This window comes from Lutjanus erythropterus, chromosome 8 (assembly GCF_056507025.1).
Source record: "Lutjanus erythropterus isolate fLutEry1 chromosome 8, fLutEry1.hap2, whole genome shotgun sequence".
Lineage (NCBI taxonomy): Eukaryota > Metazoa > Chordata > Actinopteri > Lutjaniformes > Lutjanidae > Lutjanus > Lutjanus erythropterus.
The window spans coordinates 13,781,185-13,798,583 of NC_139324.1; the positions used below are offsets into that span (position 1 = coordinate 13,781,185).

A 17,399-nucleotide genomic window follows, 5' to 3' on the forward strand; every position below is an offset into this window, starting at 1 on the left:
TTCTTATAACTGCCTACTCTGGAGTCATAAGTGTGCTGTAAAAAAAAAGAACAAATTTGTAAGTATTGTGTGTGAAAAAAAAGGTCTCAGTGTAATTTATGTAAAAATACATAAACATAAGTAAAAAAAAAAAAGATGCAGAAATAAATATATTCAGGAATAAAGGAACAAATAAATGTGAAAATAAATGAAAATGATATTATTATTCTTTTACATGTCATTTGTCTTTATATGTATTTCCACAAGTGTTATTTTTTATTTAATACTCTTTATATTTCAACATTTGTCATTCACTTATTTGTTCTTTTTTCTTTTACAGATTTATTCTTTTACGGCACTCCTATAGCCCATGCTTTTTTCAGTCTATTTATATGTTGTCTATTGAGAATTTATTGTTTAATTTTACTTTTCTGTCAAATTATCCAGTGATTCTGTGACATTGGCATGCTGCTGTGTCCTCAAGTTGATGTTAACAATAATAATAATAATAATAATATTAATAATAATAATAATGTTCATCAGTTGTCATAGATATGGAATGATATCAAGATACAAACAGAAGCTGAGCTGTGTGTACGTGTGTATGTACTGTACACTGTAATCATGTGACCAGGATGTATGAAACTGGCAGAGTAAACAAATCCGCCCCTGTTAAACAGAGCAGTCACACCCTGTCAGTGAGAGAGGATCAGCAGACAGAAGGTTGACAGACACACTCACCCTCTTATCACATCAGCTGTCTAATCACCTGCCACACATGTACTATTATGTATCATACCATATTACTGCTAATTATGACCAATTATGATATTACCAGGGTATTGTTATCATATTAGCCCAATATTACACTACTGTTCAAACAATATTGACCCCCTCATTCCTTTAATATTATTGAGCTACACTGTAGTTTTTATCTCTGTAGATAATTTCCCAGTTCATGACAACTGTAGAGAAGGTGAATTTTTACATAATTTATCCATTTAACTTAATTTCTTATAATAATATTAAAGTTTACATTTATGCATAATTAAGGATGTAGCCACTTTGAGTGACAGGTTTGTTTTGGAACAGATGGGTAGTTGTTAGGCAGCCGCTTCATCTGATTCATCTCTTTGCCCATTTTTGGATTTACCAAAAGTTAATTGGCTGTGGCTACCACACTGTGAGCTTCACAATGGCTTTTCAGAAACCTGTGGGTGACATCACATTGACAACGCCAATGTTTTAGACTGTCTGCATGGTATTTATTGAGCATCTGTCCTAGATTACAGGCATGATTTTCTTCACCAGTTCGAAACTAATTTACCTTATTGCAAAACCGACCTTTACTGACTCTGAAACCAAGTATTTGTAGTACAAGTACACTTCAAAGTGACACATTTATTCTTTTTTCCACAGTGACAAATGCATTTACAAAAATGTAATCATAATTCCACAATCCAATATTTTCAATACATGAATGACTAATTTGTAATCATTCTAAGACCAGAAAGTTAAGTACAAACCATTGAACATAACATCACTTTTTTTTCAGTCACTTTTTTCATATTGTTGTATCAACAATTCTTTTCATAACACTTGCAGAATAACCTCTGATTTGATGCTTTAGTCAAGATCAGTTGTGAATCATCATTCCAACTTTGCTTTCCAGCCGTATCCAACACCCCAGTTGTCTATTGGCAACCACTCATCAGCTTCACTCAGGAATAAATGTCTTGGTAGCCATAAAGAAGGGTCACAGTGTTTCCATTTTCACTTTCTCTTTCAATATTTGTCTTCTGGGGACATAACCCTGCTCTGTCAATTCCGTAATTGACTCATACCACTTCAAAGTTATGTTTTACATGATCAGTCTTCTGTCTTTCTTCAGTCTTGACAGCATGATCTCTCATAAATATCTGGAAAAGATGAAATAAGAAAATTAACAAGAACAGAGGGGAAAGTTTTCACTCTGGTAGCAAGGTTAACTTTTGTGACTACAGTGCAACTAAAATCTTGAATGTTTAGTCATGTTGCCAAATCTTTCCAAAGTTTTTTGGCTTGCCAAAAAAAAAAAAAAAATGTTAGCCAAGTTGAAAACTCTCAAGACAAATCTTGCCTGGTTGCAGACCCTTGAATCCATCCAGTCCACCGAGTTGACAGATTCTAATGAAATGCAGAGTAACAAATTGCCAATTCTGTCTGATATCAGAAAAGACAAAACTGATAAGCTATTCAATATAGAGGACAAGCACTTAAGCACACCGTCTAATGCTATAGATTGTTTCATCAAGGCTGAAACTCAAAGCTATGTTCACATCATATCAGAGGAACCACAAAAACTAGATGATATTGTACTTAAGGTGCTTGACATTGTTGGACAGCTGTGTGTAATTATTGGTGGCATGTCTTTTTGGTCATGACATATTCTTCAATAAACTAATTGACTGATTATAGGGAGCAGATGTTACCACCACTGGAGTAAAACCTTGTATAGAACATCCAACCTGCAGAAATAGTTCCTATAAGATGGCTGCTTGTATTTAGGGTAAATCTGGTATGATGTAAATGTAGCATATAGTAATGACATGCTGACAGAGCTGAAGAATTATAACACAGGCTTGGTTTCTGAGGTCTTCAGCCCAACATGTTAATTAACTTTTGCCGCATTGCTGTTCTTGAGCTTTCCATCAATCACATGATCCTCAGCAGATTGTTTGTCCAGTTATCATGTCTTAAGTCAACACTAGTAAAGTGCCGAGCACATTACTATTGCGTGAAGCTTCCTCGAGAACCACCAACCAAACAACTTCACACTTGGCACTGGACAGCACTGTGTCCTGAGCAATACAAGCAAATGACACAGTCCCGTCACGATGCCAGAGCATACTCATCATTTCAGTGCAAACACACAACAAAGCAGACTTACTGGTACCCAGGCCACAATTAGGGATGAGCGGTTCAAGCAAAAAATATTGTTTTACTAAAGCTCCAGATTTACTGAGGTTTATCTGCAGAATATGGCAGAAATGGGCTGTAATTATTCATAAGTATGTTATCATTAGTGTATGTTAATTTGAAAATATGAAGTGTTTTGATTCATTACCAAAGAATGACTCGTTAATGTCTGAGGGAGCAGGTCCTGTTCTGCAGAGTCTGCCATCTTAATCTGTCATGTTTCTACAGCAGCCCAGAAAGGACCAACCAAACACTAGCTCTAAAGAGGGCTTTTCAAGTTTTTCAAAAGTTTTACAACTGCCAGAGGTTTTCCTAAATGTTTGGAAGGAGAAGGTGAGGTGAGATTAGAACAATCTCCAACCTAACCACTAGTGTAGTATCAGGATGATATTGTATCTTTTACTACACAGTGTGTAATTCTAGTGGTATTAAAGCACTATTAATAAATATGTTCTGTAGATCTCATGAGCTGGCAGTTGACACTGCACGTCCTTGAGTCATCATCAATACACCCACCATGTGTGAGGCTGATAGGATAGGTGGTTGTTGAGTAAATTGAAGGACAGACATACACACACACAGAGACTTCCTCAATTTTAGTTAGATGAATGAGGTTGAAATTTGAACATCTTTTCTTGGATAACTAGGAAAACTGTCTTTAGAGTTGAAATCTGAATTTCAAAATTAGTCGCAGCCATGCTCTGTCTGCTGCTGAAGATCATGTATGATCTAAATGAGAGTGCAGTTTGTTTTCCAAAGTTGGAATGGACGTCAACTTTTGCTTTATTTACTTCAGTTTAGTTGATAGAGAAATGATACAATATGTAGGAAAGGGGGAAAAAGGCCAACAGTGGGAGTCATTTTCTGATACTCTGACATGTCAGGCTAGAAGAGGCCTTTCTCAGGAGCATTCAGACAGCTAGACAGGTGACTACACTTGGAACTAAAGTAAGTCAATCTGCCCACTGTGACATCACTTAAAACACAAACCACTTAAATGTCAACTCTTCAGATTCAATTTTGACATGAACTCTTTCTCACATGCTCTCTGCTTTACCATCACATCAATTATATGAGTACTGAGAATTTGTTTCCATCATATCATTAACGTGATGTTAGCGGATATCAGGTCAACAGATTCTTCAGACTTTTTTTTTGAGGGAAACTGAGAAGTTGTAAACGAGGTACACTGGTGTTTTGACAAGTGAGTTGTCTCTCATTGTCTGTGAAGATTCTTAGTCATCCAGGTCATGGTATAGCTAGGAGCTGTCATAAGCAACTGTACTTGGCTTGAGCTTCTTGAAGACGTTTCACCGCTGTGAACACTGCTGTACAAACACATGGCACGACACAGGAGAGCCAATTCCTCAGGTCAGGACTAAGCCGTCCACCTACATCTTATGGACAAGGGACAATCTTTTGAGGACTGCAATAATCACATTTTGCAAGAGAAGACCCATGGTTTGAAAGAGGAATGAAAGAAGTCATCTTTGTCAATCTGGAGCGACCTACAGTCACTCCCCAGATAAATTAACACCCACCCACACTTGGACTCATTTGACGCTAACAACTCAAAAAGGGTGGGTCAATGACTCTCAAGGCGTTACAACCCCGCGAGAGGTCAAACATCAGGAACTCCCTGTTCGCCGGTTAGAACTGAAGAAGCCTCTTGGATGAGAGGTGGAACGCCTTCAAGAAACTCAAGCTAAGTCCAGTTGCCTTACAGCTCTTAGCATTTTCTTTATCTGTTTTTATCAAGACAGATGCTATAACCACATGAGTACCAATCCCCCCTCATGTTGTCCTTTTGGATAATTCTGCAGAAGAATCACAACAAGCAGCAAGAAGACCTTGTAATTTAAAAGTGAAGATGCAAGCTCAGACAGACAGCCACCGGCAGCTAAGATTGGGCCTCCTACCTGGGATGTGTTGGCTAAGAGTTGCTGGTGGCTTGGTGATTTCATGGGAGCAACTGCAGCATGAAGATGGCAGCTGCCTGATGAAAGGGGGATGTTTGGGACAAGGAGTGGAGGGCTGGTGTCGGAACGTAGAGGGCAAGGAAACTGTTTAGTTGGTAGGTAGGATCACAGGATTTTGGTGGGGGGAGTAGTTGATTTTAGCTGGTTTCAGTAGTGCTTCTGTTTATTTTCCAGGGGCAGGATATATCAGAGCAGGCTCTGGGAATATTTTCTGCAATGCTTCACGTGAGAGTTTTAGAGGAAATGCAGTTGATGTTGGAGGAGCAAGAGGTTCCCGATGAGGTAGTCGGCTGATTTTGAGGGAGCAGAAGATTTTAGTAGAAGATTTTCCCTTCCTGATACCTGAACAGCATGCATCCACCAATACTAATCCAGTAAGAGTACAAAAAATAAATTAAAAATCTCAGACTTAAATACACTCGGTGAAGAGTCCGTTTCATTTTCCCCACAACCCCAGAACAGTTCAGTCCAATCCATTTCACAATGATATGTCAAAAAGTCCGCTTCAGGTTCTATCGCGGAGACCCACAAGTCCAAACCAAATCAGGAAGTAAACTGTGAAATAACGTCTGTATTTGCAGTTCAGTTGCAGATATTATGTACAATATACACACCAGGTACTCACAGCACCTTTGATCAATCAGTAATTTAGTCAGCCAGCTTTGCAGCATCAGCCTTAACTCCGCCAAGACACCAGCAACTCCTGAAGAACTCTTACTGGGACATATACTGTACAAACCACCGGATTATTCTTCCTCCTGACACAGGCTCCAGAGACCTTGCTGGTGTTTCTCTTCTTCACTGACCATGTAAAATTTACTCTAATACATTATGTGATATTGGATCGGTGCACAGACTTGTGTATTCGCTGATACCTGATGTCACATTTTAAGCAGTGCTGGAGGCATTTTCTGATACAGCCCCAGATTTTAGAGGAGATGGCCATCAGCAGAATTTAAGAAAAGATTTCAGATGTTCATCTTGATAAGAGTACAAGATGGATAGCTGGAAAGTCAGGGAATTTCAAACAGGGAGGAAATTGGCTTCTCACTGTCTTCAGAAGGATGAAAAGTTGGATGAAAAAAAGTTTGTTCAGTAGGAACATGAGTGCACACAGGAAGAGAGGGAGCATAGGTCGGCAGAAGCAGCAGCAGGAGTTCAAGGATGTAAAGGCAAACGGATGAATAATCGGGGGACTGAGAGAAAGAGCAAGGGATGAATTGAAGGGGTGGAGTCAGGAGTACAGTACATCAATACCTGCAGGACTGAGAACCAGGGCTTGTAGAAGGTCAGATAGAGAGACGATCCCTCTCACCACATCGTCACTGTCAACCAACACCAAACGATGCACCTGCCAGAGAAACAGGATTTGGTTGTTATGCTTTTGTAGCCAATCAGGGTAAAATTTGTCATCACCGACATCTTGTGCCACATTCATACAAGTTTTGGAGTAACATATGCTGCCATCCACACAACGTCTTTTTCAGAGATGTCCCTGTTTATTCATGTGTTACTTCATAATAACAGATTTTGGGTACGAGACTGGCCTGCCTGCAGTCCAGACCTGTCTCCCATTTAAAATGTGTGCCACATTATTAAGTGTAAAATACTTTAGATGGAAACAAAAGGATATGTATCACAGTGGAAGTCATGCAACTGTACGATCCCCCTCCTGTCCTAGAACATGAATGAACCAAATGCCCTCTGCACACAGCTGTGCATGATTTCTTTACAAATCATATCATAGATATCTTACCTCAGACATACAGCTAGCTGCTGGTCCGGGTCAACCAGCTCTGGTTCTTTTTTCTTCTTTTTATTGAGTAAAAGGGGAATCAGTCATCATTACTTGATGCTGATTCATCTTTTTTTGAAGTCGAATAACTTATTTGCAACATCGTGTCTTGCATCATTTCATGCCATTTATTTGCATTGCTGTTGGTGTGTAAATGCTTTGAGGCTTAAAGTTGCTCTGACTGCAGGTTGACTGTGTCTTTAATGTATTTTTAATTTGTGAAAATCCCAGCCTAAAGCTGACTTTGACAGGAAGCTGCTGTGAGTGAGCACTCTGTATGATTTTGTCATCTTGTCACAAACATGGTTATATCGATCCACATGTGAACATACATTTAAGCTGTATCAGTCAGACTGTAGTGTATGTGTGTTACCTCAGCCTTTGCGATGCGGTCAATGATGGTCTCCAGTGTCTCGTAAGGGTAACACTTGAGGACTCCCTCCACACAGCAGGCTCGGGAAGCAACAGCCTCCCGCATTGTCATGTTCAGGTGGTTGTAAGTTTTCTGGGCAGCGAGGTTCTAAATGATGTAACAAGAGAGAACAATTCTGTTCTACCATTAGCAATTACTTAATTAGAATATCAATTAATTAATATTCTGTTGCTAGTGGCAACAACTACTGGTGAAGTTCTATTGCAGGTCCAGTTTAATGGACACACTGTTAAAGGCTACTACTGTTATCTCCACTCTGTGTGTTAAACAAGTTTTTTTTTCCAAGTTTAGTTTATTATTGTAAATTTTTAAAAATCGCTGGACCTGTTCATGTCGTAGAGCAATGCAAAACTCCTTGTCTGAATTTAAACTGTCCTTTAAAGCACATAAAGCACCTTCAGGCCACTTTAAGATCATGATTTCCATCATTATAGCAACCCACTGGGATGTGACAGTGGACAGAGTAGCTGTTCCTCTGACATCCCTATTTTTTTTTTGCTGAATTTTATTTTAAGTAGGGGGACAATGAAATGATGAAAAACTATGTGTCTATCACACCAAAAGAACAAAAAGAAGAAAAGTAACCATAAAACTATTTGATTGAGCATGACAAGGGGATTGAGGTTAATCACAAGTATATGTAGATTATTGTTGCAGTGATGCACATGTGAAATTTACTTACAATGACATCAAACCGGGAGTACAGTGCCACCACTTTCCCTACAGAGGACACAGAGAGTGATGTACAGACCAGAGATGGTACACACAGACAAAATACAGAGACGGATGTCAAGCTGTGTACTGTAAACTATTCTGCATTAAGGACATTTAAATACAATGCTTTTGTTTTAAGGAAAGGTTTTAATATGGCTTCATAACTGTCAGATAATAAAATGGATCCAACATGATACCTTGCTTATTGACTACAGGCAGAGCGGACACTCTTCTCTCTACAAAAATGGCCAGAGCGTCATAGACAGTCGCTGATTCCTGGACCGTCGCAATCTTTCTGAAGGTGCCAATCGCCACTTCACTGATTCGCTTCTGAAGAAACCTGGGTTTTGGAATCATAGATCCCTGGACGGGAGAGGAGGAAAGAGAACCAGCATGCAATATCTTAAAATCAGTTCAAAATATAAATAATGCAAACTGTTGCACTCTCAGATATTCACTTCTATATATGTATTTCATTCTATCCAATCAGAATAAAATGATTAACTTTTATTATGAAATAGAGATGCCAAAAGGGGATCACAAGACAATATCCAGGGTTTGGCAGGTAGTTGTGGAAAATAAAATAAAACAACATATTGTGCCAAGAAACACACAACACAAGGGACAAGCACTAAAGCACATTCAAAAGTAAAATGACCATGAGCAACATACACCACCATCTTATGAACACAATACAACACCAACAAAAAAGTGGGCCTAACAGTAAACTAAACTACTCAAACAAGCATGAAGGGAAATGAGGGCTTTATCTGTTGATGGAGCCTGTCTCTGATTCATAAGTGTTTTGTTGCAGGGGGTTTTGAATCAGCACTGAATGCAGATGAATGTTAAAAACATTGTTACAGGCTCCTTTGGCTGTTTATAAGGCCTTCAGAGAAGCATTATTAAGTGAAGAAGTCTTACAAAGATGTGGAGAAACTTGAGGATGCGTTTGTGAGTGAGGATGTGGAGGACGTTTCCTGATGCTGGGTCGATGACCGGCAGTCGATGTATCTTATACTTCAACAAGGAGTAGATGGCATCAAACAGACTGAGGAGACAATAAAACTCAGGATTTAAGGTTATAATAATCACATGTGGAGAGTCTAACATGGAATAACAAGACACAATGAATGGACCTTAATAACTAGTCTGGATGACTGGGGGAGACCGCTACTTCTGTTGCCAAAATGTGCACAAAGCTTTTCGTTAACGTCAGCGGTAAAAGGGTCTATGGTTTAAACCAATAGCTCCCAACCTTTCTTAATTGAAATCCTGCACTTGTATCTAAGGAAAGCTTCCATTTACTGTCCAAACTCAACATCAATTAGAATTGTTTCTATTATTAGACTCTTTTCTAAGATAAAATTAGCATTTCTTCTCTCAACAACCCAACAGAAAAGCTTGTACATGCTCATCATTTCCAAAAGAGCAATAATAATTCATTATCACAGAGCCATGGCCTACTAATTACCCACTATTTTCCATTCAGGGCAAATACATTTATCTTTTTAAATAGTTTTGTGTACAAGCTTTTTGCAAATCTGATGTTGAGGACCTCAGAGCAGACAAAGTCTTAGGGACCCTCTGTGATTTTATTACTAATATAATATTTAAATGGATGAGAACAGACCTTATCAAAAAGGGGTGGGGAATTAAGGGAGATTTTAAAAAAGATAAAAATGATCATAAACAGTACCTCTGTGATATCAGAGAGAGGTTCTAAACTGAAATGACAAACTGCTATGGTTCAGGCCGGTTTTACCTGCAGTCAGGAGTGATGCTGATGAGTTTGTTGATAGAGTACTGCAGATAGATCTCTGCCGGCAGAGAGAAACACAAGTTACCAACAGAAACTACCAAAACCAAACACACTGTAGATATAAAATCCTTGCTGTCTTTATCAACACTTTAATAAGGATTTAGTTGTGTTGTACAGACCTCTCCATGTCTCTATCTTGTGTTCTTCCAGCTCGTAGATCTGAACCTGCAGACAAAATCTCAGATCAGTCTGAGCAGCCATCTCTCTGTTTAATCTCAACGACAGTAGGAATTTGTAGTTTTTATTAATTGTTTCCAACCTCTTTCAATATAAGTGGATAATTTGACATGGCAACAATCAGTTACATAGCACATAAACAAAACATCAAATGGCCTACATCAGAATTAGAGGCCTTACATGTTTATCTGCTATGAATGTTTACTCCAAATATACAATTCAGAAGCACAGCTCACCAGAGGAGACTTGTAATAACGATGGAGAATGTTGATGAAGTCAGTGATGGTCAGCATACCTGAGCGCACACAACCACACACACACACACACACACACACACACACACACACACACACACACACACACACACACACGGGCAAATTAGAAACATCAAACCTGGGTTTATAAGTCAAAAGCAACAACAGTAAAATATATCCCCCAAAGTTTATTCATTATGAGAGTCTGTCTTCTTTAGAATATAATGGAAGCAGATGTCACTCAAAAAACTCAACAGCAATGTCTCTTTCCACAAATCAGGACAGAGTTTCTCAAGATAATCCAGATAAAAGATAAAGATATAAGTAGTTTCCTTTGCATTTCTGATTCTGGAGTGACCTGTCCCACAAAAATGGGCATCATACAGCAGTAAACCAGTAAATAATATTTTTGAAAAAAAAAAAATATATATATATGTATATATATATATATATATATATATATATATATACATATATGTGTATATATGTATTTATATACATATATATGAGTTTGTTTTTAATCATTGGTATTCAGTCAGCTAACCCAAGTCGATGCACTTGACACACACGTTTAAGGCTGTTGCAGTTTCAATTACAAGCAGAAAATTAACACCCAGGGACCGAGCTTTTAAGTGTCATGATGATCAGCTCTGTGCGGTCAGTGAGGTGATGGGGCCTGAAATGTAACACAAATGTCTTGTAGTTGACCTGCTTTCCTCTAAATGTTACCACACAAACTGGGCTTGGAACATTTGAAACCACCGATCCACTGTGGAAACCCGAACCCTCCGACCTGGGCTCCAAAACTGTGGGCAGGAACGAGCTGTAGGTCAGACGCCTATTAAATGCTAGCATGTTTGGGATCCTTTGCATCATTAGACTCAGATGGAATTCAAACATAAAGGTCTGCATGGTCCACAACCTTGCGTTGCACAACAGAAAAGACGATTACTGAAGTAAGACATTTTTGAATTTGCATGATGACACTGACCCTTCCCTCTCTTATAACCCTGGAGTTTAAAGAGGAAATAGTCATATGTGAATGATGGTCAAAATATTGAAAACAAAATCCAGGCTGCTCAAGATGCCAAAAATATTTTAACTTAGGAGAAAAAAAGTAATCCAATCATAATTATATTGCGGTTCTCTCTGTTTTACATGAATATACAGTGCATTCTAGCTGACTGCCAGGTGTGACATTCAAACTGTCCACTTGTGATAGAACCATACAAGACACATGTTGATGCCAGATATGAACAGGCTCGGAGATATAGATGGAGATGTATTATGGCTCACCTACAAAACACTTAAGCTTGTTGTCCCACAGTGGCGCTGCCCTCACACCATTAGCCACCAGAGCAAAGAAAGCCTTCTTCACCTAACAAACAATAATAATCAATAATTCAATAATGACATGCCAAAATTGTCATGTAGTTTTTGCAGTTGTGGAACTTTTTGCTGACAAAAAAAGGGAAATTGTCAAATTAAACTAAAAACAGTACAAAAAAAAGGCCTTTACCTGTAGTGTTGTGTCAAAAATGACCAGTTTGGAGCTGGTAGGAATGGCATCGTAGCAGGAGTGACTCTTCATGAAGTTCATGTATATGAACATGTCAGGGTCTGTGCCTGCAGGGGCTGCAAGAGAATGTCTTGCATATGCACAGGCACCTAAAAATAAACATTGGAAAAACATAATAATTCTGTTGGCAAAAGATTTGATGTTAAACCAAATATTAAGAACCTTTTTCCCAGTAATCATGATGGGTGTTTGAGTTGATTATGAAACCACATGCTGATGTCCAAATACCAATCAGGTTGGCTTTTGTGTGCACATTATCACTGCTGCCTGGAATGACAGTGGATGTGAAAACTTGGCCAATTTCTTTATGGTTTCCGTTACATGTAACATTCTCTGCAGTACAGTGCGGGTGGTTGAGCCTGTAGAGGTAGTAGTGACACAGGAATAGGCGCTATTGTCAAAAAATACACGCACACACAAAAAAAAAAAATCACAAAAGCTTGTCTTCTTTACCTCTGCTCTTCATTGATAGAACATCCTCTTCCTCATCCTCATCCTGGTCCATCTCAAATAACGGGACCTGAGACAGGAAGTATATTAACAGTGAATTCGAAGACTGAATTAATTCTACACACAGGTCTGCAATGACCCCCCCCCCCCAATCCATGTTTGCTGGCCATGAATGTCTTTTGTCTTCTGTCTGCCATGTAGCACAGTCATGTTTCTACAGTGGTAGGGGAAAAAAAGTAAATTGTTTTCACTTCTGCCTCTCAGTCCCTCTGCGGCAGCAACAACTGCAAAATTATGGACCTGTGGACCAGCCAGACAAGAGCTCAGCATTTGTTTTTTAAACTTAACAGCCAAATCATGACAAGCCTCCTTTTCTCCCCCTTGAACAAGCGAGTGTTGTGATACTGAGCTCGTGTGTGCAGGAGAGCAGAGAGAGAGACATTTTTCTCTTCATCTGTCACTACCTCTGTAGTTTCCAACTGAAATGATGTGCTTTGAAAGGTAGTTTCTCTCCTCTGTTGCAGTTTTTACTCCTAGGTGTCTGCATCATCATACACAGCTCATGTCTGTTGGTCCGTGCTCACTCACGACTGCCTCGGTAAACTGTTGCCTGCACGCATGAAGCGTGTGCTACTCGTCTGGTAGGAGGGACTGAGGATGGAGAAAACGAAACCTAACTCTGATGAGACTCAACAGTCAACCATTTTTAGGCTTTCTGCCTACTGCAGCATTAATCGTTCCCTGTGTGTTTTTATTACAGGGGTGTAGTAGCTGGTGTCCTTATTAGTCTTTTTCACCTCGACCCTTCAGACAGCCTGAGTCTGTCACTGATATCACAGTTAGATGTCACTAAATCCTACACACTCATCCTTTAATTTAGAATTTGATCATGAAACCATTTCAATAATAGACCCTTTGGAGTTTTTCTTCTTCAATGACAAGATCACCTAAGAAAGTTCAGATGTACCCTGACTGGTAGCTGCAAACTCCTCAGTGACTTTTCATTTGCAGCTAAATAAGTCTCGTCTCTATTCTGTTAGATGTTGGAAACATGTAGTTGGAACAGACTGAATCAAAAAGCATTTGTTGTCAAAGCAGCTGCTCAGAGTCTCTATACGTTGGTTGGTGTCTGTCATGGCAGCAAGCCAAGAACCTGCTGGTGGACGTCAGAATTGAGGGAAGGAAGCATTCAGAACCTGGGTGCCACAACTGACTCCAGAGTCAGTGAAGAGACCTCCAGTGGCAAAAGCCATGTTTGGACAATAATGGCAAATCTATGGAACATGAAATTTAATCAGCCTCAAACTAGGGAAACAATCAGAGGACTTGTAAAGTTGTTAGGAAATGTAGGCCTCAAATGACTGGAGGGCTTCCTAGGCTAGGACATGGTTTTGGAAGATTCAGGGGGTCTGAGCTCAGTCCTTGACAGAGGCAAATGGGCTTCTTCCAGTTATTAGATGGAACTTCTATGTGGTTGGACTACTGTGGTTGATTCATCCTTTGAGTGGAGAGCAGAGTTCAGCTCAATAAATGAGATAGATACAGATACAAGACCTGGGTGTCCAGTAATGATGCTGCTTCCCCTCTACTAAAAGAAACCAGTTTAGGTGACATTAACAGTTGGCAAGTTTGACTGGTTATTTTGTGAAAAGAACCAGTAAAATATTACTGATTGCAACTTAACAGGAAATTAAAAGATCAGAAAATATTATTTTGAATTTGGGGGGAGGTTACAACCTTAGGTCTAGGTCTGTCTGTTTATTGGTTGCTTCACCTCTTTAGTCCAGACTGAAATGTCTCATCAACTATTAGATGGGATGCCGTGAACCCAAAGGATAGATCCTAATCACTTTTCCTCTAGAACCACCATGAGGTTGACTTTTGTGATTGTTGTGAAATGTCTCAAGAATTGCATGATAGACTAACATTAAAGAATAATTGTGCGGTATTTAGTGGCATCTAGTGGTTAAAAGTGCAGATTGCAAACACTTCATCTCACTCTCCCCTTCCATGTGAACAGGAGAACCTGTGGTAACTGGCCCTTGAGGCGTCTTTGTGTCATCGTAGTCCTCAATTCATTTTTAATCCCGGACAAAGGGACTGTTAATGTTTTCACTGCAGCTAGCAGGATTTTGTACACTGGCATCAGTAATGTTATTTTTTGAATAAAATAGGGTTAGCCTAAAACATTTTGCAGCATCACCCTCAGGTTTATTTTCTCTCTGACCTTTTGCACTCTACCTTTTTTGCTTTTCTGTCCTTTATCTATTTCATTTGCATTTTTGATTCAAACGCTGCTCTTTCTGTCTTGATTTTGTTTATTCCTTGCTTGACCTGGAGGGACACATCCACTTGAGGGGGTGGGGGGAGGTGATGATGGTTAGTACCAATTCTTGCACATGCATCGCAGTATACACAAATAGCCTTTTGGCAATTTTGGGACTGCAGATGGACCACTGTTGGCAGGTAATTTTTTTTCTTTTCCTCACATTGCTGGTGGTGGCCTGCGGCCCATGTGGACCAGCCCATATGGCATTTAATTGCCAAATTGTCAGTCAGGGAATGCTGGTAGCTACCAGAGATTCTCTAAAACAGCTGGAGGAAGTTGCAGCAGCTCTGTTGAACTGCTGCCACAATGAACTTAAGGACCTGCACTGTCACTTATCAGCAAGTATCTCTAAGCAACAAATGTGCGCACTTTGAAATTCTTTTTTTTATGCATATGTTGACCTTAAAAGACAGGTCACTGTCTGCTTGTATACTTTCAATGCGAATAATACCATGTTTTATGGGATCAGCAGTTCCACAAATAGCACCTTCATCATGTTTCAGGATCATCTAGTACATTTTGTGATACTTAGTCAGTGATTACAAAACAACGCTGTGCTGGTGTTTACATGCCTCTGGCATGGTTTAAAATGGTAACTGAGGGTTACATTTTTAAACTTAGTCCTTGGCAGTAAACAAACATTGTCAACATAAACTGCTGGAGGCAAATAGTTAACATGGACAAAATAGGAATAGGAAACGCCAAAATGAGGATAGAATAAACACATAATGAACAAAATAATACGAAAATCAAGGTTTCAGTCACTCTGAAATCTCACAACTTAACAGCTACAAACATAGTATCAGTGCACACACAGAGACTTGTTTGGGCACTACTGTTCAGACAGACATCCAAGCAGCAGACCAGGAAAGGGCTGAGTGTTTTCTTTTGGTTTTCCAACAGCAACAAAAGCACCTGGGAAGCTGGACTGTGATTTTATAATTTCTATTTATTCATACTTCAGCTTACTTTTTTCTGACAGGAAACCATTGTTACAAAAGCCAAATATCACTCTATCCAAAGCAGTAACCTTATAGAACTCAGGAGTTGCTGGTCTGCTGCTAACTCGATCTGCTTAGTGTCATTGTTTGATTTTGGTTAATCTAAACTAACCCTTTAAAACACCAAAGTCATATAATAACACAAACTAACCAATCAAGGCAGAGACAGCATCTTCTGTGCTCTGCAAGGTAAAATGACAGTTTTTGCCAACAGAGTCTGGTTGATTTGAAGTGAGCAATATTTGGCTTATAAAATGCCAGTTTCCCATCAGAAAAGGCTGTTTGACAGCAAGGTTAAGTGGTGAAAGTATTCTAAATGTAGCGTACACCTAAACTGACATTGATCTTTTTAATTTTTTTAAGTGGCTAAAATAGATTTTGCTATTGACAATGTCCACAGCAGTTCAATGCTTAGCTTCCATGCTGGTGCTCCTCTCTGCTTCTCCAAACTGAGGCGTGTCAACTGCCATCACATGTAGGTAATACACTGGCTACTGATAAGCAACTCATACAACCTCACTTCAGATAATCCAAACTGTCTTTTTACCTTTAAAGGGGTCTTGAAATGGGTGATGTTTTGTATTGGCTTATGACTTCACTTGTGTAACAGGGTTTTGAGGAATTTATCATGATGTCATTGGTCATAATGAATCAGGTGGCTGATGTCTCAGATCTAAATTGTTGTGTCTTTGTGACTCTCTTGGATTCTCAGTGTCTCTGTCCTAGCTGAGCCCAGTGCACATATTTTTTTTCATTAACGTACGCACACAGGTTGTGAATATGCTTCACTTTAAAAGGTAAAAATTTAAACAGATGCAAAAAAAATGCTGTGAAAAACCTAGGTATTGAAACTTGCAATGTAAAAGTAGCCCTCATGTTTTATCTTTGCAGCTTCTCGTTTACAATGTCATGTCCAGACACACACCAACAGGCACATGTTTCCGTTACCAACACAAACAGATCAGTGGGGGGTTGTGGGTGAGTCAGCAGAGTGTCTTACCTCTGCAAGAGGCTCCATGTCTGGGGAAAAGGAGCAGGAGGTCTGCCTCTGTGGAACCAGACCGACCGGCGAAAACCTGGATTACAGCCCTCGTCCCGCTGTCCAGCTCAGACATCTGGCAGGCTCTGCTACCATGTCAGAAAAAGAAGTGATGAAAGAGTCAAGGCATAGTGGTGAAGGGCAGAGAGGGAGAGGAAGGAAAGACGGAGGAATTGGATGCAAAAGACGAAGGAGACGGCGGAATCTGTGCACTACCAGCCAGCTTCAGCCAGCTGGGTGTGAATGTCTGGGAAAGACTGAGGTCTAAATCTGGACTGAGGGGTGAGAGGCCTGTGGCATTCACAGAGAGAGAGGGAGAGGAAGGAGAGTAGGAGGGGAAACATGAAGGGAGAGCTGGGGGGGCTAAAGACAGACTCATACCCTTTATGTTTTTATGGTGACAAACATTAAATGTATGCTCTTTATGATTAATTTGTGAAAACTTCCAGTGGCAAAATTATCACCATTTGGAGAGAAAACACAAACCTCATGCAGTCACAAACAACAGCAATCTAATGCTAAATCCTACAATGTTTGCATGATGTGTAGATAATGGGCTAAAATATGCATCAAAACTTTGCCACACTTGTCAATGCTGACCAAATCTTTGAATAACTTTTGATCACAAAGTAGTCTAGCTGGCACAAACTGATTTGGAAATCAATTGGATTATTTCTGTAGGAGGAGGTCGTTAAAATACGATGTGTGGAAAATGCCAAAATTGACCATCGACCAAAATCCACCACCAAAATGGCCGACATCCTGTTGAGTTTAGCTTATGTGTCCAAGAAGTTTTTTTGTGCATTGTTCAAGTTTTGTTCATGTTAGTGAAACATGTCGCCAGGGCTACATTTTAAAGGGTGTCACCAAGCCATCTGGCCACTCCCATT

At 39.6% G+C, this 17,399-nt stretch overlaps 1 protein-coding gene across 2 annotated transcripts; it reads right to left on the reverse strand.

The window, feature by feature from the left end:
- Positions 1–1,365: 1,365 nt before the first annotated feature.
- On the reverse strand, positions 1,366–16,788 carry prkag3b (protein kinase, AMP-activated, gamma 3b non-catalytic subunit). Of its 2 annotated transcripts, XM_084724605.1 has the most exons (13): positions 16,471–16,787; positions 12,144–12,210; positions 11,631–11,779; positions 11,408–11,489; positions 10,094–10,152; positions 9,800–9,845; positions 9,624–9,678; positions 8,783–8,909; positions 8,056–8,221; positions 7,827–7,864; positions 7,085–7,231; positions 6,174–6,267; positions 1,366–1,898 (listed from the first exon to the last, which is right to left on the reverse strand). In XM_084724605.1, the coding sequence occupies exons 1-13, from the start codon at positions 16,486–16,488 to the stop codon at positions 1,867–1,869; spliced, it is 1,080 nt and encodes a 359-aa protein (XP_084580731.1). In that variant the 5' UTR covers positions 16,489–16,787; the 3' UTR covers positions 1,366–1,866. The 2 variants fall into 2 exon arrangements, with proteins under 2 accessions (XP_084580731.1, XP_084580732.1); XM_084724606.1 differs by lacking the exon at positions 12,144–12,210 and having other exon boundaries at positions 16,471–16,788.
- Between the last annotated feature and the right edge of the window lie 611 nt (positions 16,789–17,399).